General features: G+C 38.7%; 3 protein-coding genes across 3 annotated transcripts in view; all 3 read left to right on the plus strand.

Annotated features, from left to right (window-relative positions):
* The first annotated feature begins 140 nt into the window (after positions 1-140).
* Positions 141-21,699, plus strand: LOC124438607 (protein transport protein Sec31A-like). The gene is given in 37 exon segments (XM_046988786.1): positions 141-257; positions 1,089-1,206; positions 1,641-1,684; positions 1,687-1,729; positions 2,292-2,458; positions 2,557-2,828; positions 2,990-3,076; positions 3,313-3,368; positions 3,494-3,554; positions 4,069-4,119; positions 4,642-4,800; positions 6,975-7,112; positions 7,659-7,712; positions 7,786-7,941; positions 8,022-8,096; positions 8,172-8,261; positions 10,758-10,835; positions 10,919-10,991; positions 11,447-11,497; positions 12,064-12,150; positions 12,281-12,319; positions 12,322-12,374; positions 12,462-12,691; positions 13,029-13,071; positions 13,861-13,958; positions 14,265-14,340; positions 14,437-14,572; positions 14,646-14,692; positions 15,486-15,654; positions 16,064-16,378; positions 16,464-16,528; positions 18,497-18,575; positions 18,650-18,741; positions 19,391-19,501; positions 20,150-20,221; positions 20,789-20,831; positions 21,268-21,699. Coding segments are annotated over 36 exon segments (3,660 nt in total). The 5' UTR covers positions 141-257; positions 1,089-1,093; the 3' UTR covers positions 21,405-21,699.
* LOC124438597 (F-actin-monooxygenase MICAL2-like) overlaps positions 6,924-26,010 on the plus strand; it is a 39,792-nt gene continuing 20,705 nt past the window's right edge. The window contains exons 1-2 of the mRNA XM_046988769.1: positions 6,924-6,934; positions 23,800-23,802. The gene's annotated coding sequence lies outside the window, so the exon portion shown is untranslated. The remainder of the gene's footprint in view (positions 6,935-23,799; positions 23,803-26,010) is intronic.
* LOC124438603 (vesicle-associated membrane protein 7-like) lies at positions 22,409-25,974 on the plus strand. Its single transcript, XM_046988778.1, has 6 exons — positions 22,409-22,632; positions 23,103-23,199; positions 23,279-23,380; positions 23,624-23,726; positions 24,704-24,771; positions 25,689-25,974. Exons 1-6 carry the CDS (start codon positions 22,487-22,489, stop codon positions 25,836-25,838), a joined length of 666 nt encoding a protein of 221 aa, XP_046844734.1. The 5' UTR covers positions 22,409-22,486; the 3' UTR covers positions 25,839-25,974.

Raw genomic sequence — 26,010 nt, forward strand, 5'->3', positions numbered from 1 at the left:
TTTTTTACTTTTATCTGTGCGTTCACCAACGTGTGCCAGCATATTGTCAGTGGTTGCGACAAATAAAACATGCGTGCTCTGACTTTTGCCACGTTTGTTGTGCCCATTCCTCCTCTCTAATTTCCTCTTTGTTACTGACTTTGTAGTCTATTTATGAATAAGATTATTGGAAGGATTGAAAGTAGCGTTCCTCGAATTGGATATATTTATTTTTTCTTCTGTGACCAAAACATTTCAATTAGCTTTGGAAATTATAGGTGAGAAAAAAATTTCACTCTTTCCTTCATGCTTTTCCTTGTTTGCCTTTCGTTAGTGTGTTGTATGTAAAGTTTCATGCTCATAAAACCTTATAATGAATATGTATATGAATATATAATTGTATCGTTTTCCTGTATTTGATACGATTGGATTTGTTATGGTTTAGCGGTCCGTGTATTTACTTGTTTCTTATACCTATGTATTTGTAGCTATGTGTTTTTATTGCTATGTAATGTTGAATTTAAATCATCTTCTTTGACTACACCTTATCCTTTACAGGATTGGTGGTCATAATCCCTCATCCCTACTTCAGCCCATTCAGGGAATCTTGTTCTGTTAGCCCCCCCCCTTTCATTTTAGATAGAATTTTGTCTGGATAATTCCATGACTTTTTACATATTTTTACCTTAACAAGATTTGGATATTAGTGTTCAATGCAGTGTGACCATATGTACAAATTTTTTTACCTGATACAGTCAGATGATGTTAAACACTCCTCCCTGTTCTGAAATTTCATCTATGCGAGTGGAGTCTATAATTTCATTAGACCAATAACAATAACAAATTGCATGCATGGTCATATTGATTCCAGCAAGTGTTAGTCCTGCTATGTAATTTCAGATCATCATCATTATGCATTTCTTTAGAAGTCAGTTGTTTTTCCGGTGAGTGAACACATAAAAATATACAAAGCAGGACTAAATTATTTCGCTGGATTCCCCATTGACTGATTCGATTATTAAGATTTATATTGCCATAGCTATGACTTTATGATATGATAGTTCAGCGACTTTTGTTTCTTTATTGAACATTTTATCACATTTATCAAGACGCAATGAAGGTTAAAGAAATCACAAGAACAGCTAACATCTCTTGGAGTCCTGCTTCACTTCATCCAATTTATATGGCTGCGGGAACTGCAGCACAACAACTTGATGCAACGTTTAGGTGAGTTGCTTGATTAGTGCGACTTTTGTTGTATGTGCAAATATTAGCAATTATAAAAATAAACACAATGAAACATGTGCGCTGATTGATCTAGAGCCGTGTTTGCATTAGCCTGTGCAAAACACATCTGAGCTCAACCAATCAAATCAATCATAACAATCAATCAGTCAAAGAGAATTTGCAAATCGATGAAGAATACATTTTGGAGGAAAAATTAAAACGTTTACTTTAAATTTGTCTGTTTTGCATTATTGTTATATCTCAAGCATGTGTAACTCTTGATCTTCGGTCTCGGCTTGCACTGATCTGCTCTCAAGTTCTTACAAAGGTCTCCTCAGTTTGCATAATCCTGTGCAAACACAGTAAACATCTTTTATTTCTTAATTCAGTCACAGTTGTCTTACTCCTCTCTGACTAGTTTTCATTCATCCTAGCACTAATGCTGCCCTGGAAATATTTGCTGTTGATCTGACAAGCAGTGACAAAAAATGCCTTTGAGAGGGAAAATTGAGTCGGAACACAGGTAAACATTTCTTTTTTGCAGCTTTAGTTAGTGTGATCTAAAAAGAAGAGAGGAAAAAGATATAAGTTTTAAAATGTTTTTACTTGGAACTTTTTCCATATTAATGAATGAAAATTCTCGTGAATGATGTCAATGCTTCATTCATCTTTAAATTCCGCCACTTTGCACCACTCAACTCAATATAAATAAAAGGCAATTTTTGCCAAAATTTGAAGCCAATAATTTAACTTGTCCTGTGTTATCTTTCCACACATGGCCAGAAGAAAGTTCATTGACGGCAATAAGCTAAAATGTGTGACTTAAACTGACTGTACTTCCAGACATGCATGTCTGGGAGTGAAATTTGGCTTTATTCAAGTACAGGCTAGTTTATCTAAAGGTAGCCTTCCAGTTATGTATTTGGTTCTGTTGTTTGCAATGACTTTGACGAAATGTTAAAGTTCTATAGCCTGTTTTTTCCATTGTAATTATTGAATGTTGGAAATTATTTCTTGTGTGTACTCTTTTGTCGAGATGATGCCATGCTAGCAAATTTGTTGTAATAAGTCTCCTGTTTCGACAGATTCAATAAAGTTGTTTGGGGGTCATTTGGTATGGATAAGAAAGAAACTCCATTGGGAATTCTTGTCGGTGGAACAGATAGCGGCAGTGTTGTGTTGTGGAATCCATTAAAAATAATAAATGGAGAAACTGATGATGCAGTTCTTGTTGAGAATAAAAAACATACTGGTTTGTTTCATTAATGCGATCAACCTCTATTTTGTCTGTCCACATTATTTTTGAATGATTTTATGCTGGATTCATCAAACGTCAATTTTATTTAACAGGACCAGTACAAGCATTGGATTTAAATCCATTTCAGTCAAATCTTTTGGCCTCCGGTGCTTCTGACTCTGAAATTTATGTGTGGGATCTAAATAGTCCGGACAATCCTCTCACTCCCGGTGCTAAATCACTCCCCCCTGATAATATCAGCTGCTTGGGATGGAACAGGCAGGTGCAACACATACTTGCATCTACATCGCCCTGTGGTCGTTGTGTTGTATGGGACTTAAGAAAGAACGAACCAATCATAAAAGTCAGTGATCAAGGATCAATGGTAATGTTTTGTAAGCCTTTAATGTAATTTTTAGACGTTAAAATGAATCCTTCTTCCAGCAAAGATAAGACAGTTTTGGATGTTGATGAAATCCCTATGCATTTTTTCAATGGTAGCACGGTATTTTTATTATAGAAACCATAATTTTATTGTTATTTCAGGCTCGTTGCAAGGCGATTGAATGGCATCCCGAGGTGGCAACACAGATGGTTCTTGCATCGGAAGATGACAGATGTCCTGTAATTCAGGTACCATCATATTTTACCACATTTCTTATCCATAAATTGAAATTGATCTCAATAAGTTGTAGTCCACCAATTTGCGAAAAGCACTTTAAAAATTGCAAACATTGAAGCATAACTCAAATGTTTCCAGCAAAAGTGATCTCATGATGCAAAAAACGTATTGCCCTATCGAAATATATTGTCTTTGTTGCATTGATAATCGGTTATGGGATTCCCCTATTGTGACTTTCCTTTTTTAGATGTGGGATCTGCGATATGCCACGTCACCAATGAAAGTTCTCGAGAAACATCAAAGGTTCGTTATGTCACTGCCTATTTCTTATATGTCCTCAATTGAAGACCATCTTGGCTTTAGTTTTTTTTCTGGGTTTTGATGCTTTGAATTATCTTCTGATCTTGATGTTGCAATTTCTTGTATAGAGGTGTTCTAGCTATTGCCTGGTGTCCACAGGATCCTGAATTGCTCATGAGCTGTGGAAAGGTATGGCGGTGACACCACCCTGGTTCAACATCTCAGTAAGATCATGAATCACCAAGATTACATGTTTGTAAATGTAGATCGTCCAGGTTGGTATAGTCCTGAGAAGGACTGTTTTTGTTGTTTTGACTGACGTTTCGACAACCTTTAGTCATCTTCAGAATCAAATGTAACGTCTTTGACTCTGAAGATGACTACCGCTAAGGTTGTCGAAACGTCAGTCAACAACAACAAAAAAAGTCCTTCTCAGGACTATACCAACCTGGATGATCTTCATTTACAAATATGTAACGATACTCCCGGGTTCAAACCATTTACTTTAATCACCAAGATCTTAACCATGATCTTTCAAAGAGATCCTATAAAGACCTTTCCCAAAACAAGTTCTTGCCTAGGCTGAGCGAGGCAAGATCTTATTGGATTTTAATAGATCTTACAAAGGACTCTTGTGAAGATTCCCAACCTGTGCACTGATTTACTATATACGTATGCATTGTCATTTTCACATTTCTTTTAGGATAGCAGAGTACTTTGCTGGAATCCAAGCAGCAATGATCCTAGGGGAGAGGTATGTACAAATTTTATTACGAAGAGCAGCAGATAGTTTTCTCAAGTAGAATATCATGAACGTTAACGATGGACTGAGCTTTAGGCACTTCGCTATATTGAAATGACTGAGTTTGTAAGGCGAAGAAAGAGAAATATGGGGCAGATTGTGTTTGTAAGAAATAACGAAGTTTTTAGAGAAATCTGTTTGTTAGAAAGAAGATTTTCATAAAAAGGAAAACTTTATTTACCGCAAACTCTGTTAGTAAAAGGCTAGGGATTGTTTTCTATGAATTTTGAAAGAAAAATCAAAGTGAGAATGGACTGTGATTGTGAGAATTTCTATGAATTTTGAAAAAAAATCAAAGTGAAAATGGACTGTGATTAAGAGAGTTTCTATGAATTGTGAAAAAAAACCGAAGTAAGAATGGACTGTGATTGAGAGAAATAATAGAAGGTGCTTTGAAGTAGAATTTAGCAAGAAACACGCGGCATTTACCGTAGATTCCGGTAACAGACTTAAAGGTTTCTTTCTTTATTGTAGGTAGTCTATGAGCTACCGTGTCCTGCGCAGTGGAGTTTTGACGTAAAATGGTGTCCTCGTAACCCAAACATGATCTGTACACCATCCTTTGATGGTCACGTCAGTGTATACTCTCTCATGGGAGGTGGGGTCGCTGATCACGGTGGGGTTGATCAGAAGGTAACGTCTGTGTTTACTTTTAATGGGAGGTGGGGTCGCTGATCACAGTGGGGTCGATCAGAAGGTAACTTCAGTGTTTACTTTTTAATGGGAGGTGGGGTCGCTGATCACGGTAAGGTTGATCAAAAGGTAACGCTGTGGCATTTTTAATGGGAGGGGTAGCTGATCACGGTGGGTCGACAGAAGGTAACGTCAGTGTTTACTTTGTAATGGGAGGTGAGGTCGCTGATCACTGTGGGGTCGATCAGAAGGTAACGTCTGTGTTTACTCTTTAATGGGAGGTGGGGTAGCTGATCACAGTGGGGTCGAACAGAAGGTAACGTCTGTGTTTACTTTTTAATGGGAGGTGGGGTAGCTGATCACGGTGGGGTCGAACAGAAGGTAACGTCTGTGTTTACTCTTAATGGGAGGTGGGGTCGCTGATCACAGTGGGGTCGAACATAAGGTAACGTCTGTGCCTCTTTAATGGGAGGTGGGGTCGCTGATCACGGTGGGGTCGAACAGAAGATAACGTCTGTGTTTACTCTTTAATGGGAGGTGGGGTCGCTGATCACGGTGGGGTCGAACAGAAGGTAACGTCTGTGTTTCATGGGAGGTGGGGTCGCTGATCACGGTGGGGTCGAACAGAAGGTAACGTCTGTGTTACTCAATGGGAGGTGGGGTATTGATCACGGTGGGGTCGAACAGAAGGTAACGTCTGTGTTTACTCTTTAATGGGAGGTGGGGTCGCTGATCACGGTGGTCGAACAGAAGGAACGTCTGTGTTTACTTTTAATGGGAGGGGTCGCTGATCACGGTGGGGTCGAACAGAAGGTTGTTTACTCTTTAATGGGAGGTGGGGCGCTGATCACAGTGGGTCGAACAGAAGGTAACGTCACTTTAATGGGGAGGGTAGCTGATGGGGTCGAACAGAAGGTAACGTCTGTGCTTTAATGGGAGGTGGGGTCGCTACGGTGGGGTCGAACAGAAGGTAACGTCTGTGTTTACTCTTAATGGGAGGTGGGGTCGCTGATCACGGTGGGGTCGAACAGAAGGTAACGTCTGTGTTTACTCTTTAATGGGAGGTGGGGTCACTGATCACGGTGGGTTCGAACAGAAGGTAACGTCTGTGTTTACTCTTTAATGGGAGGTGGGGTCGCTGATCACGGTGGGGTCGAACAGAAGGTAACGTCTGTGTTTACTCTTTAATGGGAGGTGGGGTAGCTGATCACAGTGGGGTCGATCAGAAGGTAACGTCTGTGTTTACTCTTAATGGGAGGTGGGGTAGCTGATCACGGTGGGGTCGAACAGAAGGTAACGTCTGTGTTTACTTTTTAATGGGAGGTGATCACGGTGGGGTCGAACAGAAGGTAACGTCTGTGCTTTAATGGGAGGTGGGGTAGCTGATCACAGTGGGTCGATCAGAAGGCCCTGTGTTTACTTTTAATGGGAGGGGTCACTGATCACGGTGGGTTCGAACAGAAGGTAACGTCTGTGTTTACTCTTTAATGGGAGGTGGGTCGCTGATCACGGGGTGAACAGAAGGTAACGTCTGTGTTTACTCTTTAATGGGAGGGGTAGCTGATCACAGTGGTCGATCAGAAGGTAACGTCTGTGTTTACTCTTAATGGAGGTGGGGTAGCTGATCACGGTGGGGTCGAACAGAAGGTAACGTCTGTGTTTACTCTTTAATGGGAGGTGGGGTCGCTGATCACGGTGGGGTCGAACAGAAGGTAACGTCTGTGTTTACTCTTTAATGGGAGGTGGGGTAGCTGATCACGGTGGGGTCGAACATAAGGTAACGTCTGTGTTTACTTTTTAATGGGAGGTGATCACGGTGGTTTAATTGTCAAACCCCTTACGATATGGTGTTTGCAATCACAAAAGAACGAGAGGTACTGCTTTTTTCAGCTAATGTTCTTGACTGATGCGTGAAGTATTGATTTATTCTAGTGGCTTTCTTCATCTTCTATTATGCTGACTTATTTCATTTCAATGCACGGAATACCAGGCTTCATATGAGTGCAATATTCGCGTGCATTACCATCTCTGAAAATGAATCCCAACTTTTTTTGTGATGATACCAATAATCTTTGATTGCGTGGGAGATAGTGTTTGATAACATTGGACATGGTGTTTGATAGCAGGGTACATGGTGTTTGATAACATGGTACATTGTTAAATGTTATTTTTAGATGGTAAATGATGCATTCAATATCAACGATCCATTCGCGACTACGGTTCAACATCAAACTCCTGCTCATACACCCGTGGCTGCCACGCTAAAGAAACCACCGAAATGGCTTCGACGTCCTTGTGGGGCTACTTTTGGGGTGAGTAAGGATGCTTTAATGATCGCGATGCTTGTATGGATAAAGGTTTGAAGAAGAACTACAGGAAATGATCATGTTCCCTTGCAGTCAACAAGTGCGAATAATCATGTTTATTTGCCTTGTGAAAACAGTTTTCTTGTTAATAAGTAATAACTTTCCGCGCTACTCCATGCATCAGAACACTGATTGGCCAGTATTAGAAGTTAATTAATGCGCGTGAATGAACTCGATGCAAAGTGATTGTATTTTCTTTATGTCCATATATTTTCTTTCATACTAAGTTTGTTCGCTCGGTGTGTCAATATTTTAGCATTTCTTTGAAGAAGTCTTTCATTTGTACTTGATCATTTTATGAACAAGCCGTGTCATGTCAAGCGATGTCTGCTCGGATTGAAGTCCAGTTTTGTCAAAATTAATCGGTCTTCAGGCATCTGACATATTTTTGAAATGTGGCGAGAGGCTCCCTCCCTTACTATTCTTTATTTATGCATGTCGCTGTTTTCGTTTAACAGTGAAATACGAAATTACAAGTATGCATTTTTGCAGTTTGGTGGAAAGTTGATCTCTTTTGGAAGAACACCCGAAGTCCCGATATCAAAGGTAACAGGAGTCCTCTTCATTAACACTTTCTGTGCTGAAGTTCTGACATCTATCGACAATTTTTTGTTAATAGATAAACATCAGTCAAGTCGTGACCGAGGAGGATCTCGTGAACAGGTCGGGGCTTCTCGAAGGTGCCCTCAAATCCGGAAGCTTTGCTGAATTCTGTCGCGCGAAGACCGATAATGTTGATGATACACTGGATTCGACGTTATGGAGCTTCCTCAAGGTTCGTTGCTATGGTTGCAACGGATCAACTCTGTGTTTCTATGGAAACTAACCCGGCGCATATTTTGGTCTTTGCTGCAGGTCAACTTTGAAGAGGAACCGAGAAAACAGTTTTTGACTTTACTGGGTTATGATCCGAGTAAACTGGCGAAAAAAGTACGAGATTTCGTCGTGAATTGTACTACAATACAACGTTGACTGTGATGTATACAATTTTTTCGTTCAATACAGATTGCCTCAAAGATTGGAGAAAAGCCGCCATCGAGTCTTGGTGTTAATTCCGCTGAACTTGCTGAAAAAATCGAGGATTTAACTTTAACGGTATGCAGTTCATGGGGCATTTTCTTGAAAAGCGTATTTGCCTTGGTGAATAACTTGTTTATACTTCTATTCATGGGGCATGTTCTTGAAAAGCGTATTTGCCTTGGTGAATAACTTGTTTATACTTCTATTCATGGGGCATGTTCTTGGAAAGCGTTTTGCCTTGGTGAATAACTTGTTTATACTTCTATTCATGGGGCGTTTTCTTGAAAAGCGTTTTGCCTTGGTGAATAACTTGTTTATACTTCTATTCATGGGGCATGTTCTTGGAAAGCGTTTTTGCCTTGGTGAATAACTTGTTTATACTTCTATTCATGGGGCATTTTTGAAAAGCGTTTTTGCCTTGATAAATAACTTGTTTATACTTCTATTCATGGGGCGTTTTCTTGAAAAGCGTTTTTTTTGCCTTATGAATAACTTGTTTATACTTCTATTCATGGGGCATGTTCTTGGAAAGCGTTTTTGCCTTGGTGAATAACTTGTTTATACTTCTATTCATGGGGCATTTTCTTGAAAAGCGTATTTGCCTTGGAGAATAACTTGTTTATACTTCTATTCATGGGGCATTTTCTTGAAAAGCGTTTTTGCCTTGGAGAATAACTTGTTTATACTTCTATTCATGGGGCGTTTTCTTGAAAGCGTTTTGCCTTGGAGAATAACTTGTTTATACTTCTATTCATGGGGCATTTTCTTAAGCGTTTTGCCTTGGAGAATAACTTGTTTATACTTCTATTCATGGGGCGTTTTCTTGAAAAGCGTTTTTGCCTTGGTGAATAACTTGTTTATACTTCTATTCATGGGGCGTTTTCTTGAAAGCGTTTTGCCTTAAGTGAATAACTTGTTTATACTTCTATTCATGGGGCGTTTTCTTGAAAGCGTTTTGCCTTGGTGAATAACTTGTTTATACTTCTATTCATGGGGCATTTTCTTGAAAGCGTTTTGCCTTGGTGAATAACTTGTTTATACTTCTATTCATGGGCGTTTTCTTGAAAAGCGTTTTGCCTTGATAAATAACTTGTTTATACTTCTATTCATGGGGCGTTTTCTTGAAAGCGTTTTGCCTTGGTGAATAACTTGTTTATACTTCTATTCATGGGGCGTTTTCTTGCGCGTTTTGCCTCGGTGAATAACTTGTTTATACTTCTATTCATGCGTTTTCTTGAAAAGCGTTTTGCCTTGGTGAATAACTTGTTTATACTTCTATTCATGGGGCGTTTTCTTGAAAGCGTTTTTGCCTTTGAATAACTTGTTTATACTTCTATTCATGGGCGTTTTCTTGAAAAGCGTTTTTGCCTTTGGTGAATAACTTGTTTATACTTCTATTCATGGGGCGTTTTCTTGAAAGCGTTTTGCCTTGGTGAATAACTTGTTTATACTTCTATTCATGGGCGTTTTCTTGAAAAGCGTTTTGCCTTGGAGAATAACTTGTTTATACTTCTATTCATAGTTTTCTTGAAAGCGTTTTGCCTTTGGTGAATAACTTGTTTATACTTCTATTCATGGGGCGTTTTCTTGAAAGCGTTTTGCCTTGGTGAATAACTTGTTTATACTTCTATTCATGGGGCGTTTTCTTGAAAAGCGTTTTTGCCTTGATAAAAACTTGTTATACTTCTATTCATGGGCGTTTTCTTGAAAGCGTTTTGCCTTGGTGAATAACTTGTTTATACTTCTATTCATGGGGCATGTTCTTGAAAGCGTTTTGCCTTGGTGAATAACTTGTTTATACTTCTATTCATGGGGCGTTTTCTTGAAAGCGTTTTGCCTTGGTGAATAACTTGTTTATACTTCTATTCATGGGGCGTTTTCTTGAAAGGCGTTTTGCCTTGTGAATAACTTGTTTATACTTCTATTCATGGGGCGTTTTCTTGAAAAGCGTTTTTGCTTTGATAAAAAACTTGTTTATACTTCTATTCATGGGGCATTTTCTTGAAAAGCGTTTTGCCTTGGTGAATAACTTGTTTATACTTCTATTCATGGGCGTTTTCTTGAAAAGCGTTTTTGCCTTGGTGAATAACTTGTTTATACTTCTATTCATGGGGCATTTTCTTGAAAAGCGTTTTGCCTTGGTGAATAACTTGTTTATACTTCTATTCATGGGGCGTTTTCTTGAAAAGCGTTTTTGCCTTGATAAATAACTTGTTTATACTTCTATTCATGGGGCGTTTTCTTGAAAAGCGTTTTTGCCTTGGTGAATAACTTGTTTATACTTCTATTCATGGGCGTTTTCTTGAAAAGCGTTTTTGCCTCGGTGAATAACTTGTTTATACTTCTATTCATGGGGCGTTTTCTTGAAAAGCGTTTTTGCCTTGGTGAATAACTTGTTTATACTTCTACACGTAGCTCATGGAGTGTTGGTTGAGCACACAGTTTTTGGCAGAAATGCCTAGGCCATAGTTGTTATTCACCATGGTAAATTATTTAGATTTGTCACCGAACAATAAATAGGATAATGTTTTTCCGCATTTTGTTCACGTATATGCTTTATTTTAACGTCAGGGCAATGGGGTTGTTGAAGGAGATGATATATTCTCCGGTGGGGCAAACACACCCCCCGTACCCGAGGATTCTGGAAAGGTAAATAGATCATTGCATTTTGGCTGAGCATCTTACTCTCCACGTACTCAATGATCGTTTGATTTACCATTGCCGTGATTTAGACTGCGAACTCCGAGGGCATAGATCCGAGTCTTGTTTTTGATGCTATCTCCACTGGGACATTGGATATATCTGGTGAGATAACGTTTTATCACATTGTGTCGTGTTATCCTATAATTAGAAATAAAAGATGTTTACTGTGTTTCCACAGGCTTATGCAAACCGAGGAGACCTTTGGGAGAACTCGAGAGCAGATCAGTGCAATCCCTAGACCGAAGTTTGAGGGTTGCACATGCTCGAGAGCTCACAAACGTCTCCAAGGCTGGCATAGGCCAGTGCAAATACGAAAAACATCTTTTATTTCTTTTATAAAATTACAATAATGCGAAAAAGAAAAAACATTTCAATTTTTCCTCTAAAATGTATTCATGATCGATTTGATTGTTTTAGTTGATTTATTTGGTTGAGCTCAGATGTGTTTTGCACATGCTAATGCAAACACAGCTCTAGACAAATCAGCGCATGCGTTTCATTGTGTTTATTTTGTAATGGGCGATGGTTGCTTTTATTTTGTTCATGTCCTCGTTAAGGCGACGGCGAAATGCAAATTACGAAGCCATTTGTCATTCCTACTGATAACGGTAAGTTGAAGAATATTGTGCCTTTGTTTTAATGATATCTGCAAGAAATCGATCTATGAAAAGATTATTAATTTGGTGTTGCCCTCGATTATCAATTTGGTGTTGCCCTCGAGGCAGAATGAAGCGTGAGGAATTGGTTTTGTTTAAACGATAAAAATGCCGTGAAAGAGTTACGAAAGCTATCAACAATGGCTTACCCTAAACAATCCTGCAAATAAATGAAACAACAAAGCCACTTACCCTAAACAATCCTGCAAACAAATGAAACAACAAATCCACTCACCCTAAACAATCCTGCAAACAAATGAAACAACAAAGCCACTTACCCTAAACAATCCTGCAAACAAATGAAACAACAAAGCCACTCACCCTAAACAATCCTGCAAACAAATGAAACAACAAAGCCACTTACCCTAAACAATCCTGCAAACAAATGAAACAACAAAGCCATGTGTGCTTTCAACATGACTAGCAACTATGCTTTAATTGCCAGTTATAGTGTATTTAAGTTGCTTCTCTGCCGTCTATTTTGACGCTTATTAATTGTTCCTCTTTGCTTCCCATAGAAAGCGACGGCTTGATAAGTCAGGCTCTGTTGACTGGAAATTTCGAGGCGGCTGTTGACGTGTGTTTCCATGGTGACAGGATGGTAAGTCAATGCTGACGAGACTTGTATCCTCTCCCCCCCTGATTACATTATGAAATTGTATGGTGTCAATGAGATATCTATCTTCGGCAAGCCAGCTTTCATTGCTATTTCAGTTTATTGGTCTATATTTTTAGGCTGACGCATTTTGTTGGCGATTGCCGGAGGTAAAGATCTTTCGCCAAAACTCAAATGATGTACTTCAAGAAGAAGCAGAGCAACCTTAAACGGGTAACATTTCGATCAGACCTACTCACAAACGTGTTAAAAAGAGAGCTTTTGAAAAGTTTCCAAAATTTTGTCATCACTCACTTCCAGCTGATGTCCGTCGTTGTGAATCGCGATTGGTCAGATGTGGTGAAAAGTTGCGAATTGGAGAACTGGCGCGAGGCGCTCGCCATCTTAGTGACGTATGCCAAACCCGAGGAGTTTGCACCTCTCTGCGATCTACTTGGTCAGAGGTTGGAGGCGCAACAAGGCGAGAGCTACGCAAATGCAATGGTGTGCTACATTTGTGCTGGAAATGTAGAGAAGTTTGTTTCGTGTTGGTAAGAGATTTTCATGTGTGATTCTTACGCGAGAATTCGAAAATGATAACGCTTGGTGTGTTTGTAAATTTAAGTCTTGAAAACAAGTCTAGATGAAAGTCTAGATTTAGCATTGCGGTTGTAGGGATTGAGGAGTGTTTTGTGATAAACCACGTTGGGTTTTTCGTTGTAGTCTACTTTTCCTGTAATTTTTCATTTCATGAGCTTGGAGCAGAAATGCTGCTGCTTGCGGGCTTGCCATTTTTGTTGTTTTTTTTGGATATGCTTTATACTTCAAAGTATTTCTTCAAAGAAAGACGGATACACGATCGTTTTTAATGTTTCATTCTAACACTAGGTCCAAGACGATGCCATCTGAACCGTCTCCACTGGAACTTCAGGTATGCTCTCACGGAATTTGCCAATTCATTGTGTCTTTTGTCCATACCATGATTTGGTGAAGCATGTTAGAGACTCGCCCAGGGTTCGTGCTAGTGTTAAAAGCTCATGAAAACTTCTCAAATTGAAAAATCAATTGTAAGGACAGTCGAAACGTCAATTCAAACACAAGCAGAAGCAGCAAGGTTGTCTAGATATATCTAAACGCAGCAACTATCCCTAAATGCGACTAAAAAATTTTTTGACAGATCACAGCTTAATGATATTTTGACAGACCACAGCACAGTAAATTTAAAGTTGTGAATCTTCCTTGATATTTTCATTGATATTCTTAAAAAATCCTTAGTCTTCTTATTTTTTATTTGAGTGCCGCGTGAACCCTGCCGTCATTCTACATAATGTTCAATCGAACATACAAAGTAGAAAAATTTTACTGCAGTTTTTTTCAAGTTTGTGCAATGACAATCCCAAACAGGAGACCCATAGGACACCCTTGATACAATAGGAGACCCTTGATATAATAGGAGACCCTTGATACAATAGGAGACCCTTGATATAATAGGAGACCCTTGATATAATAGGAGACCCTTGATATAATAGGAGACCCTTGATATAATAGGAGACCCTTGATATAATAGGAGACCCTTGATATAGGGCTAACCTCTGGGTTTCCTTTTTCTAAATAATTATGTATTTACATGTTGTTCTGAAATAAAGTATTGTGAAAACAATCCCATTCCTGAATTATGAATTATCGTCGAGATCTGTCCCAACTTTCTTTCTACCATCAGAATTTGATCGAGAAAGTTATGATTTTGAAGAAGGCTGTCGAGAAAGATCGTCATCAAGTCACGAATGCGAACAACTCGCGTGTTTCAGACATGCTGTGGTATGAAACTGTGCATGTGTTTTCTAAGTCTCTGCATTTTAAACAAGAGTTTTTGCCAACTCTCGCGTGTTTCAGACATGCTGTGGTATGAAACTGTGCATGTGTTTTCTAAGTCTCTGCATTTTAAACAAGAGTTTTTGCCAACTCTCGCGTGTTTCAGACATGCTGTGGTATGAAACTGTGCATGTGTTTTCTAAGTCTCTGCATTTTAAACCAGAGTTTTTGCTCTTTGGTAAAGTGTTTCAACGAAACAAACATTCAATTTGATCGATGATACTCAATTTGACGTTTTTTGTTTTCATGCAGCAAATACGCTGGTTTGCTTGCCTCCCAAGGAAGCGTTGAAATCGCAATGGATTATTTGTTGTCGGCTAACGATCAGGTATTGAGAAAATTTTTTATTTCTTGTGGACAGGTCACGATACAATGTCAGTCTTCATTCTCATATTCATCATCATCATATCATTTGTTACTCTAGGAAGATGTGGCTGTGCTTCGAGATAGATTGTACCATGCTCAGTTCCCTAGTCAAGTGACGTCCTCCATTGCTCCTCCATCATTTCCCTTTACTAGAGTCGACGTCAAAGCTGCACCGGAAGTTCAGCCCCAGGTACTCATCTCTGACTGTGGGCTGGAGGGGAGTGTTTTTGGTTTTTCGAATATTGATTTGATCTTTTATTTACAGCTAATCCACGCATGCTCAGCAGGATATTACCTCGCAAATGAAGTCAAATGTAAGTTGAGTGGCGTTTTATTTGATGTCATTTATATCTGAGTGTTTCAAACGTTGCAATGTTTAAGGTTGACTTAAATTATATGTGAAAAAGTCCGAAGTTGTTTGAAACTTTGCAGTCACAAAAAGAAATTGTTTGCATTCGAACCGCTGACTGCAAGACAACAAGTGGTTATTTAGACCATTGAACTAAAATACATCTGGAATGCTACCTGTAATAGAAAAGCCTAGTAATTTTTTGAAGCAAAATTTTGCACCCAGACACGCGAGATTACATCCAGACACGTTTGTGTAGTTTAATCAATTTTCACTCCGCGAGAGAATCTCGAAACACTAAACACGCGTGTCTGGGTGTAATCTCGCGTGTCTGGGTGTAATCTCTCGTGTCTGGATGTAAGAATTGGCTTCATTTATTTGCTTCAGATGGCGTTCCATGTATTTTAGTTCAATGTTTAGACCATACCTTTTGATAGGTTTTATTAAAAAATCTTATTATTTGCCATGAAATCAAATGGATGTTCAACTCACCATTCACCATGCATGAATCAAAATGAAAAAGGAGTTCATAGAGAAATGAATTATACGTACGAATCATCATAATTTAGTCAGAAGGCAGTGTTTTTTCCTTAAAGTTTGCACTATCCTTGAATCTCTAGTTTTCATTTTTATGTGTAATTGATATATGATGATTTGTCATCACAGAACTCAGTTGATCATTTTAATTTAATTTTTCAAATGGCACATTCACTTTTTGTTCGACTAAAACTCGTAAGAAACTCGTGTTATTGTTTTAGATTGGTATGCAACAACATTCGCAAACTTCAAATGTTTTTAACCCCGGCTCACATACGCCGTTCCAGGCTCCTCTATCGCACGCGCCAACACCAACCTCGTCGTATTATTCCGGTAATCAGCCACATTCGCTTCCATCCGTAGGATATCAGGCTCAAGGGAACTATGGAGGTATCGCTTCTGAGATTATAGATCGTTGCCTTGTGGTATTTGTAATTGGAGAAGGCATTTTTATATCGATGCAATTTTGCATGTTGTTTTTATTTGTTTAATGTGATTTATGTTGCTAAGTAGTGGAAAAGAGAAAAATGTTAGCTTGCGAAGTTTTGTGCAAATGACTGGTCATAATATGCCCCCAAAACAGTCGCCAACTTTTTCGACAAGGATATCGCTGCTTCATGCGTTTTACAAATATGAGCGAAATTCAAATTGCTATATTATTCATGATTTCGAATCTGTATTTTGCTATACCACTTTTTTAACATTTCAGGTACGGGGTAGTTATCGTTTGTGAATCGTGCTTGCATTGTGTTTATATAGCGGTGTTATTTCATTATCATTTTACTGTTTTTCGTTGAAGGTAATTTTTCTTCACCTTCAATGGTTAATCAACCTCCACCAACGATGGTTAATCAACCTCCACCAACAATGGTTAATCAACCTCCACGTTCAATGGTTAATCAACCTCCACCAACAATGGTTAATCAACCTCCACCAACAATGGTGAATCAGCCTCCACCTTCTATGGTGAATCAACCTCCACCTTCAATGGTGAATCAACCACCACGTTCTATGGTTAATCAACCTCCATCTTCTCAATTCAATCCTCAACAATCATTCCCATCATACCAAGGGCCCCCACCTCCTACAGGTGCACCTAGTCAGATGCATTCAGGTTGGATATGCCATCAAAGTGATTAAGTGTTTGTACTTTGACATGAAGTATTTTTCATTGCGAGTCTTTCTCTTCCGCTTTATAGAGCCTCCACCACTGACGTCATCTTGGTCAGCGGATGGCAGTCATGTCATGGCAAAGAGGCATCAGGTGCGGTTCATTGGTCATGTTGTTAATGAAAATTTTGTTTCACTTGAACTTTGTAATATGATTCATCATTTGCACGGCTTAGATAAAAATATGACGGTAAAAGCGCATGCGCTTTGCGTAGTTACGTTAGTATAATTTATTGCCTGGCCAAGTGTTGATGGCAGTTCATAACCATTCAGAAGTGGTTTGCAGCCTATTTGAGTCAGGGAATGCGATGTGTGCAAGTGGAATTGAAAATAGGCTGGCGTTTTGAGTTAGGTTTAGTTGGTGGGTGGTTCAATCTTTATGTAGATCTGATATGGCGAGAGATATGCGTTGACTTTTGTTTAGTTGGTGGGTGGTTCAATCTCCATTTAGATCTGGTATGGCGAGAGATATGCGTTGGCTTTGGTTTAGTTGGTGGGTGGTTCAATTTCCATCTAGATCTAGTATGGCGAGAGATATGCGTTGACTTTGTTTAGTTGGTGGGTGGTTCAACCTCCATGTAGATCTGGTATGGCGAGAGATATGCGTTGACTTTTGGTTAGTTGGTGGGTGGTTCAATCTCCATGTAGATCTGGTATGGCGAGAGATATGCGTTGACTTTTGGTTAGTTGGTGGGTGGTTCAACCTCCATGTAGGTCTGGTATGGCGAGAGATATGCGTTGACTTTGTTTAGTTGGTGGGTGGTTCAATCTCCATGTAGATCTGGTATGGCGAGAGATATGCGTTGACTTTTGTTTAGTTGGTGGGTGGTTCAACCTCCATGTAGATCTAGTATGGCGAGAGATATGCGTTGACTTTGTTTAGTTGGTGGGTGGTTCATTCTCCATGTAGGTCTGGTATGGCGAGAGATATGCGTTGACTTTTGTTTAGTTGGTGGGTGGTTCAACCTCCATGTAGATCTAGTATGGCGAGAGATATGCGTTGACTTTTGTTTAGTTGGTGGGTGGTTCAACCTCCATGTAGATCTAGTATGGCGAGAGATATGCGTTGACTTTTGTTTAGTTGGTGGGTGGTTCAATCTCCATGTAGGTCTGGTATGGCGAGAGATATGCGTTGACTTTTGTTTAGTTGGTGGGTGGTTCAACCTCCATGTAGGTCTGGTATGGCGAGATATGCGTTGACTTTTGTTTAGTTGGTGGGTGGTTCAACCTCCATGTAGATCTAGTATGGCGAGAGATATGCGTTGACTTTTGTTTAGTTGGTGGGTGTTTCAATCTCCATGTAGGTCTGGTATGGCGAGAGATATGCGTTGACTTTTGTTTAGTTGGTGGGTGGTTCAACTTCCATGTAGATCTACTATGGCGAGAGATATGCGTTGACTTTTGTTTAGTTGGTGGGCGTTTCAATCTCCATGTAGGTCTAGTATGGCGAGAGATATGCGTTGACTTTTGTTTAGTTGGTGGGTGGTTCAACCTCCATGTAGATCTAGTATGGCGAGAGATATGCGTTGACTTTTGGTTAGTTGGTGGGTGGTTCAACCTCCATGTAGATCTAGTATGGCGAGAGATATGCGTTGACTTTTGTTTAGTTGGTGGGTGGTTCAATCTCCATGTAGGTCTAGTATGGCGAGAGATATGCGTTGACTTTGTTTAGTTGGTGGGTGGTTCAACCTCCATGTAGATCTACTATGGCGAGAGATATGCGTTGACTTTTGTTTAGTTGGTGGGTGGTTCAATCTCCATGTAGGTCTGGTATGGCGAGAGATATGCGTTGGCTTTGGTTTAGTTGGTGGGTGGTTCAATTTCCATCTAGATCTAGTATGGCGAGAGACATGCGTTGGCCTTTAATGTTAAGACAGAGACACTGCACAAAAAGGCAGTTTCAGAAAATGGGGCATTACGATTATGTAATGAATGCGAACTATTTATGGATGATTCCTTCACTGTATGACCTGCTGTGTATGATTTTAATCCCATAAAATTCCATCTTATTCTTTATTGTCCTTCTTGCGAATGAACCATTTACAAATACTTGCTCATTTAGCCCGCCAACTTCACACCGCCTGCGCCTATAACAATGCCAATATTTAACGCTCCCGGAGAACAAAAGCCCGCACAAACAGGTGAATGACGTAATCGCTTTTATTAGTCTGTTCACTTATACCAAATGCTACATTTTCGTGTATCCTTTTTTTAGGTAACTCGTCGTTGCCATCTGTCGTCCCTGGTGGTGGGGTACCTCCCGGTGCTCCTCAAGGTCCTGTTCAACCACCACCTGTTGATAGCAAGGTATAGCATTAATCACACTACCAATACTCTCTCCTAACAACAATGTTTTTCACCGTTCACGTGTATAATTTGACGTTGTGATGCCAGTACTAGTAATATCGGTTAGAAATCGTTTATGATTAACGAGAGATTTAGTTTTGTGTTTGTGTGAAGAAGTTTTCTGTTACACATTATGCTTTCTTTGTCGCTGTTGACTGCGGTACCCATTATAATTTCCTTAATAGAAAGCGGCTTGTTTAAGCTTGATATTTCTCTGTTTCTAGGATTACATTGTACACGCTGCTCCATTAACTCAATAAATGTAGAGTAGAAAACTTTACAAGGCGTGTTGTGAACTATAACATACTATCATACCAAACCATTTGCTCTATTCCCTACTCTCACTGTCCTTGACTTGGTGTAGTTATTATGTGAGCATGAGCCCAACAAATTGACCTGTAGTTACTATGTTACTCAGTTTAGTATTTCATACGCCTTGAGGAGTTTGTTAAGTACTTTAAATTTATTGGTCTGTTTCTGTTTGAAATTTCCACCCACATTTTTATGCCAAGTGTCGTTATTTTACATTGCATGTGTGTACCCGAATCGTACCGTATCGTACCGTACCGTGGCTTTTTGTTTTGCATTAATGTTTTGCCGCTGATTTCAGCCTGAAATGTCGCGAGAAGTTCCAAAAGGACCGATACCCGCTGAACATATTCCACTTCAGGAATCCTTTGATGGTCTTGTTGCCAAGTGCCGGGGTACAGCCATGAACCAGGTAAACATTGATTTCACGATGTATCTCGCTCTTCCACATATTCTTTTTTGCTGAAAGCTTTATTCTGGGAAAATCTATACTATAAAATTTCTTTCCATATATTCTTTTTACTGAAAGGTAATATTTCGAATTTACAAACCCGAAAAGTAATATTTCGAATTTGTTACGAATTCATCATCAGATTATATTTCCCGCACTTCCGTTGAAATGATGTGGCAGTTGTTTTGTATATTGCAATTGTTGTTAACCTTTCCATCTTGATTGAACCATCTTGGTTGCATCATTTTGATTGAACCATCATGGTGGCACCATTTTGATTGAACCATCTTGGTTGCACCATTTTGATTGAACCATCTTGGTTGCACCATTTTGATTGAACCATCATGGCTGCACCATTTTGATTGAACCATCATGGTTGCACCATTTTGATTGAACCATCTTGGTTGCATCATTTTGATTGAACCATCATGGTTGCACCATTTTGATTGAACCATCTTGGTTGCATCATTTTGATTGAACCATCTTGGCTGCACCATTTTGATTGAACCATCATGGTTGCATCATTTTGATAGAACCATCTTGGTTGCACCATTTTTACTGCTATAAAGAACGTTGTGAAATTAATTATCTCTGACTTGTTTTTTATAGCAAACGAAAAGGAAACTGGATGACGTGACAAAGAAACTTGGTGCTCTTTATGATAAACTACGAGAACAAAAGGTTTGGCAATCCCAAAATACAACTTCAAAATGCAAGTGTTTTTTCGTCCTAGGAGATTAGCACCTTTGTGTTTTTTAAAATTAAATAGCCACTTAACCCACTGGTGTGAAGCTGCTAAGTCAGCTTTAATCCGAACTTTATTCTTACATACATTATGGAGATAGTCTTGTGCGCAAGTATGTCGTTGTTGACATGATTGTAGGGTTTTGACCTCGGTCACAGTATAGAAACAAACAGTAGTCCCACTTTATTGAATTATTTGTGTAGCGCATATCTTATTACGCATGTGATGAGCATAATGGCAGCCGGTCAATTGCTTTTTTTGGCCAATAGGAGGGCAAAGATGGCTAGCCGCAGCCAGTAATCTAATTAAATATACAGCACCAAGTCGCACAATGGAGTGAGACTACTGTATGTTGTATACTGTGCCACGGTCTTTAAACACAAACAAATTCTATAATAGGGCATAAAATAAAAATACACCATCAAAAATGAGATGCAGAAGGCAATATGTATGTTGTTTATGGTATGAATATTTTACTAACTACATGATCCATTTATTTGCAGCTGTCGCCTTCTATTTTGACGGGTTTGCACAACATAGCTCAAGGTATGCTGTTCGCCCATTAATGAAAATTACCTGAGTCAGTCGGTGCATGTGTGTCAGTGGTGAACTTGCCTGATGGTAGTTACTTTATCCGACCCTTCCTGAAGTGTATCAATATGTTGTTATAAAGAAGAAACACACGTAATACCTTCCTACTTGGTCTAAGTATAGCTAAGTATGGTTAAGGTGTCTTACGTATGACTAAGTATGGTTAGGATTGCGTAGGAAGATGTTACGTGTGTTCCTTTATAACAACATGTTGATGCACTTCTGGAAGAGTCAAATACAGTAACTACCTGCTTGATGATAATTAAATCGAAGTCGTTACTCTGTCAGTGAAGAACACTGTTTCGCCATCTTCCAATCGCCCGAGTCTAAATGTTTTCTTCTGTATTTTGACTTTTTGATAACTTTTTTTCGTATGTTCCTCAAATTTCAGCATGCCAAGCGGCGGACTACGCCAGTGGTTATCAGGCATACACGAGCCTTATCTCGAGTGGAAGCTTTTCAGAGATAAGCTCTTTCATGCCAGGAATTAAATCGTTGATGCAAATAGCAACTCAATTACGCGTCTAAGAGTTTCATGGAAGTCGGAATCTATATTTACGGAAGTTTGGTTGAATTAATTTCGTTCCATTTTTGGGAAAGCTTCAAGTCAGCATCTCTTGATGCAATATTCGATTCGTGGAAAAGAGTTAATGTATATTTGATGTTTTTTCCCAATCAAAACAGACTTGAGAAAGAAATTCTTCCATTTTCCAAACATCATATGCCATTCCACTTTGGCTTCAACAAAATACAGCAGTCTGCGATCAATTTGAAATTAATTAAATTTAGATATATTCTCAGAGTAAATGTTTTCAGCGAATAATCGTTCATCGCTCCTATTTTTGTGGTACAAATTTCTGAAAAGTGGCGTAGCCAACCAGCAAGTTTGCTCTGTAAACATTTCGTCTTCAGTTCACTCACTGTAAAAACTATAGATTTCTGAAGTAGCGAAAAATCATAACGAGCTTAATTTTATATAACAGGTCCAAACTTGCTTGCAGGCTAAGCCACCGAGTTGTTGTAATCCGGGTTGGTAGGCTTTTGCGTATGCCCATAGATAAATGACTGTTCAAAGAAAAGGCCTGGAAAGAGCCGAATCATACCAACTTTTCAACGCGTTATATTCAAACAACCTCATGCCCTAGGTATTGAAATGATCAAATGGGGGAAAAATTAAATGTTTTTGATTGTATTGTATGTCAACCGAACTTTTAAAATCGCATGTTTTCCCATTTATGGAGGCGTCCACACAGCATTATACGTCATCATCATTTGTTAACTATGTTTAGCAACAAACATTACAATCATTGTCCGTCAAAATGAAAAAAAGGAAAATTCAGCTAAAAGGCAAAGTTAATATATCGAGGCTAAAAGAAAAAGCCAAAACCGAGTTTTTGGCTGTAAAAAAGCCAAGATACCAACCCTATAACAGCGTAACCAGCGTAACTTAATTTTAATCATGGATTCTATTGAAGTGACGTCACAACTCGTTCCCAGACCTATTACGTTCCCGCGCGGCGCATTAAATATTCTTGCATCATATTACGCATTGTAAACATACGAGAAATTCGAAGTTGTTTTCTCAAAGTTGGTAAAATAATTTGTAGAAAATGACCATATATTACAGTCTCATTGCCAGAGATACGACTGTGCTTGTTGATCATTCTGAGAACACCGGGAACTTTCAACAAATTGCACAAACGATCCTGGCCAAAGCTCCTCGGCAAGACACAAAATGCACATATATATCAGGAAGGTACGTGTTCGTTTCGTCTTCTTGTATTCTCATCGTGAATGTGGATATCTTCTTCTTTATGCTTTTGAAATATTTTAGTTTCTAGTTGTTTAGAGGTTTTAAGTCGGGTCGTATTTCCTGATTGTGCGTTGAAAATGTCAGAGTTCATTATGCATCTATTTGAAGTGTATTTATCTTGTCACAAGGAGTATAGCGCTAATATAACTACTGTTCTTACAGGAAATGGCGACAAAGTTTTCTATTTGGGGCGCTATATCACCCCTTCTACCCTGTACCAGTTACCACAATAGGGTTTTTATTGTGTCACGTAGCTTGAATCAAGAGGTCTTCCTTAAACTCCTGTATAGTACTGATAGAAAAACTACCATCCCTAACGTTTGCACTCAATAAATATTTGCCCTTAATGAACATCAAGGCACAAAGTGTAAATGTTTTTCGAACTATTGTTTATAACTTTATGTTTTGTTCAGCTATCATTTTCACGTAATGGTACAAGAAAATCTCATCTACATATGTATGACAGATGAAGAAATGGGAAAGAGATTACCATACATGTTTCTGGAAGAGGTATTGAATTTTGCAGCTTCATGGATCATCAGTTTCATTTATTAGCAATATCTTGAAGAAATGTAGTTCCTCTTACTAGATCAAGCGGCGCTTTTGTGTAGGAAGTCTAAAGCAAAGAGCAAGAACGGCTTTGTCGTATGAGCTGAAACGAGATTTTCAACAAGTTCTCTCATCACAAATGGTAGGTTTTATGCTCTAAATTAATTGTGTATTCATTTGAAAAATTTTGTTTGAAGATTTGAATGACTTTAAATTATTGTTCCTTAAGTTGTTGCATCTGTTGGATGATGATTTGTGAAACAACTTTGATCACTAAAATATTCGCACGAGGCTCTTGATTTCAATGATCGAATTTCAGTTTTAAATGCATGTATATTTAACGAGAATCAAATTGATGACTAAAGGCTGCTTACATGGACTGTAGGAAGCCTTTAATTCAAGAAGAGAGGGTGGTGCTTCATCTGACCAATTAAGCAGAGTCCGACAAGATGTTGAAGATGTCAAAGGAGTTATGACCCAAAACATTGGTATGGAAATTGTCATCGAATTACTAAATTTTGTGAATTGCAAGTTTTCAAATCATGAATCATAAATAAATAGGGGGTCCTGAAATAAAACTCTGGAAAGATTTTATTTTATGGAGTTAACTTTCGTAGTTGTTCAATACTCAATGTCGTATGAGATTAAGGCTTTAGACATTATGGCTAAGGATTTTAAAGATCATATTTCAATTGCATCACTTTATCCAGCAGCCCTTTCCTCACCACAACATCCCAAGTTAACTTCTCGCTTATTGTAATTCGTACTCTATTTTTCTTTCCATTGAAACTATGTCAAACCATCCTCTTAAATTTCCTACAAGTTACCTTTCTGTTGATACTATTGAAGACATAAGTCAAAATTCCTCCTTTGCATCATCTCAATCTATTCTTTGGCCTTTCCTATGCTTCTAACAACATTCCAAGTCCATAATGATTCTCGATCTTACACTCCTTTCCTCTTCTCTATCTTCCTGCAGATGTATCTTCCTCATCCTCTCCTTTTTCAACTAGTCATAAACCTTCACCGGTAACCCTTTGTAATTGGCTTCCACAGGGGGGGTGGGCTTATAGTCTGAGGGGTAACACATGGATTGTATTTAACTGCAGCAATCTGTGTATATTACGCAGTTAAATTTATGGGCTTGTATAGGAGTTGGCTTAAACGCGGGTGCCGGATGAGCTTTTTCCTGGAATTAGTCCGGTGTCACAATGGTGGTGGTGTTATCACGTGAGGGTTGCATGAAGGGGTGGGGGGTGCTATAGGTTGAGGTTTACAGTATTTGCATGTAATTTACGTAGATAAATCATGAATGTGACGATCAATAACTTACAGCGAAATTTTCTTGTTTTTTATGCATTTCAAAGCTTGTTTTGCCAAACGTTGTTTGTTGGTTTTTGTCTATTTATGTCGCGATCTCCATTATTTATTTCGATGGTAACATAAACATTTTTATTTTCATCAGAGAAAGTTCTTGAACGTGGTGAGAGAATTGACACTTTACTGGATAAAACAGAAGAACTTGACTCCAGCGTAAGTTATTTTTTAAACATGCGTTACATGCATTGTTAATTTACGATGCCACGCGAAAGAATCCAAGTGATGTTGCTACTCAACGACAACAAAAACTATTTTATTCGTTTTCTTCATCGTTTTCGTTCTCATTGTTTTCGACTTTTATGTCGTTTCAAGTCCTTCGTATAAAAAGACCAAGATAAACCTTTCTTGTGATGTGTGTAAGCAATAGAACACAAATTAACCACACCGTGTGATTGCATATAGTGGATGGAGGGTGGTAGCGGGTTTTGGTAGTGGTCGTTGAAAAAAACAGATTCCTCCGCTTCATATGGAAGACAATTAACTGAACTTCAAGCAAAAAGGGCCATCAACACGAAAATTTTGTATTATGCTTTCATTGAAGAAAACTCATAAAAGGACACTGGTCTTTCTAACAGTTTAGTCATATCCTTTTTCATTCTCAAAATGTTAAAGATTTGTAATGTCTCATTTACGCAACCAATGACGTCACATTCCGTGATGAGAAATCGGATCGTCAGAAAAATTTGCTGATGTGTCTATTTAACTGGACTGAGTTGCTATCGCTGTAAATGAAATGTTACTGGTACGAAGTTCAGCATAAATATTTCATCCAAAAGTTGTCAGGAAACTGATGGATATTTATACAACTGGAGCGACTCTTTTTGCAATGTGACGTCACTGGTTGCGTGAATCAGACTTTACAAAAACTTCAACGTCAACGGAAAGAGTTATAAATAAACTGTTTTCGAAAGTCCGCTGTTATTTTCAGAGCACCCTTCGATGAAAATATAAATTGAGTAGCAAAATTTTCGTTTTAATGACTCTTTAAAATATTGCATCCTGTTCACAAAACTCGAGGAGAGGACATAAATTTCTACTAAAATTTCACGTTCATCTCTCTTGTTATTCAGGCGAGCACGTTTCGAACGAACGCGGTGCGAGTTCGTCGAAAAATGTGGTGGCAGAACACGAAGATGTGTCTGATTTTGATCGCTGTCATTTTGATTATATTGACAGTTATCGTCCTTGTCATTCTTGGCGAAACTGGACATTTAAAGTAGATAAATTGACAAAATATGACGTCATGGTCGAGGAAGTATTAATTTCAAAATATTTAAGACGTTACAAGCGTTGGCATGCTCAATCATTACCATTAATCATAAAATGCTGGAAATTTTAGAGCGTTTTACACAGTAACTATTTAAGGTATTTTTGATTCTTCACTTTCGCTTA

Source organism: Xenia sp. Carnegie-2017, unplaced genomic scaffold (genome assembly GCF_021976095.1).
Source record: "Xenia sp. Carnegie-2017 unplaced genomic scaffold, XeniaSp_v1 HiC_scaffold_19, whole genome shotgun sequence".
In the NCBI taxonomy this organism is placed as follows: Eukaryota; Metazoa; Cnidaria; class Anthozoa; order Malacalcyonacea; family Xeniidae; genus Xenia; species Xenia sp. Carnegie-2017.

Excerpts from the sequence above, each read along its gene's own strand:
- LOC124438603 (XM_046988778.1), top strand. The coding sequence starts at position 22,487 with ATGACCATATATTACAGTCTCATTGCCAGAGATACGACTGTGCTTGTT. Across the intron at positions 23,200-23,278 it reads CATACATGTTTCTGGAAGAG|ATCAAGCGGCGCTTTTGTGT; the intron begins GTATTGAATTTT and ends TCCTCTTACTAG. Across the intron at positions 23,381-23,623 it reads AAGTTCTCTCATCACAAATG|GAAGCCTTTAATTCAAGAAG; the intron begins GTAGGTTTTATG and ends CATGGACTGTAG.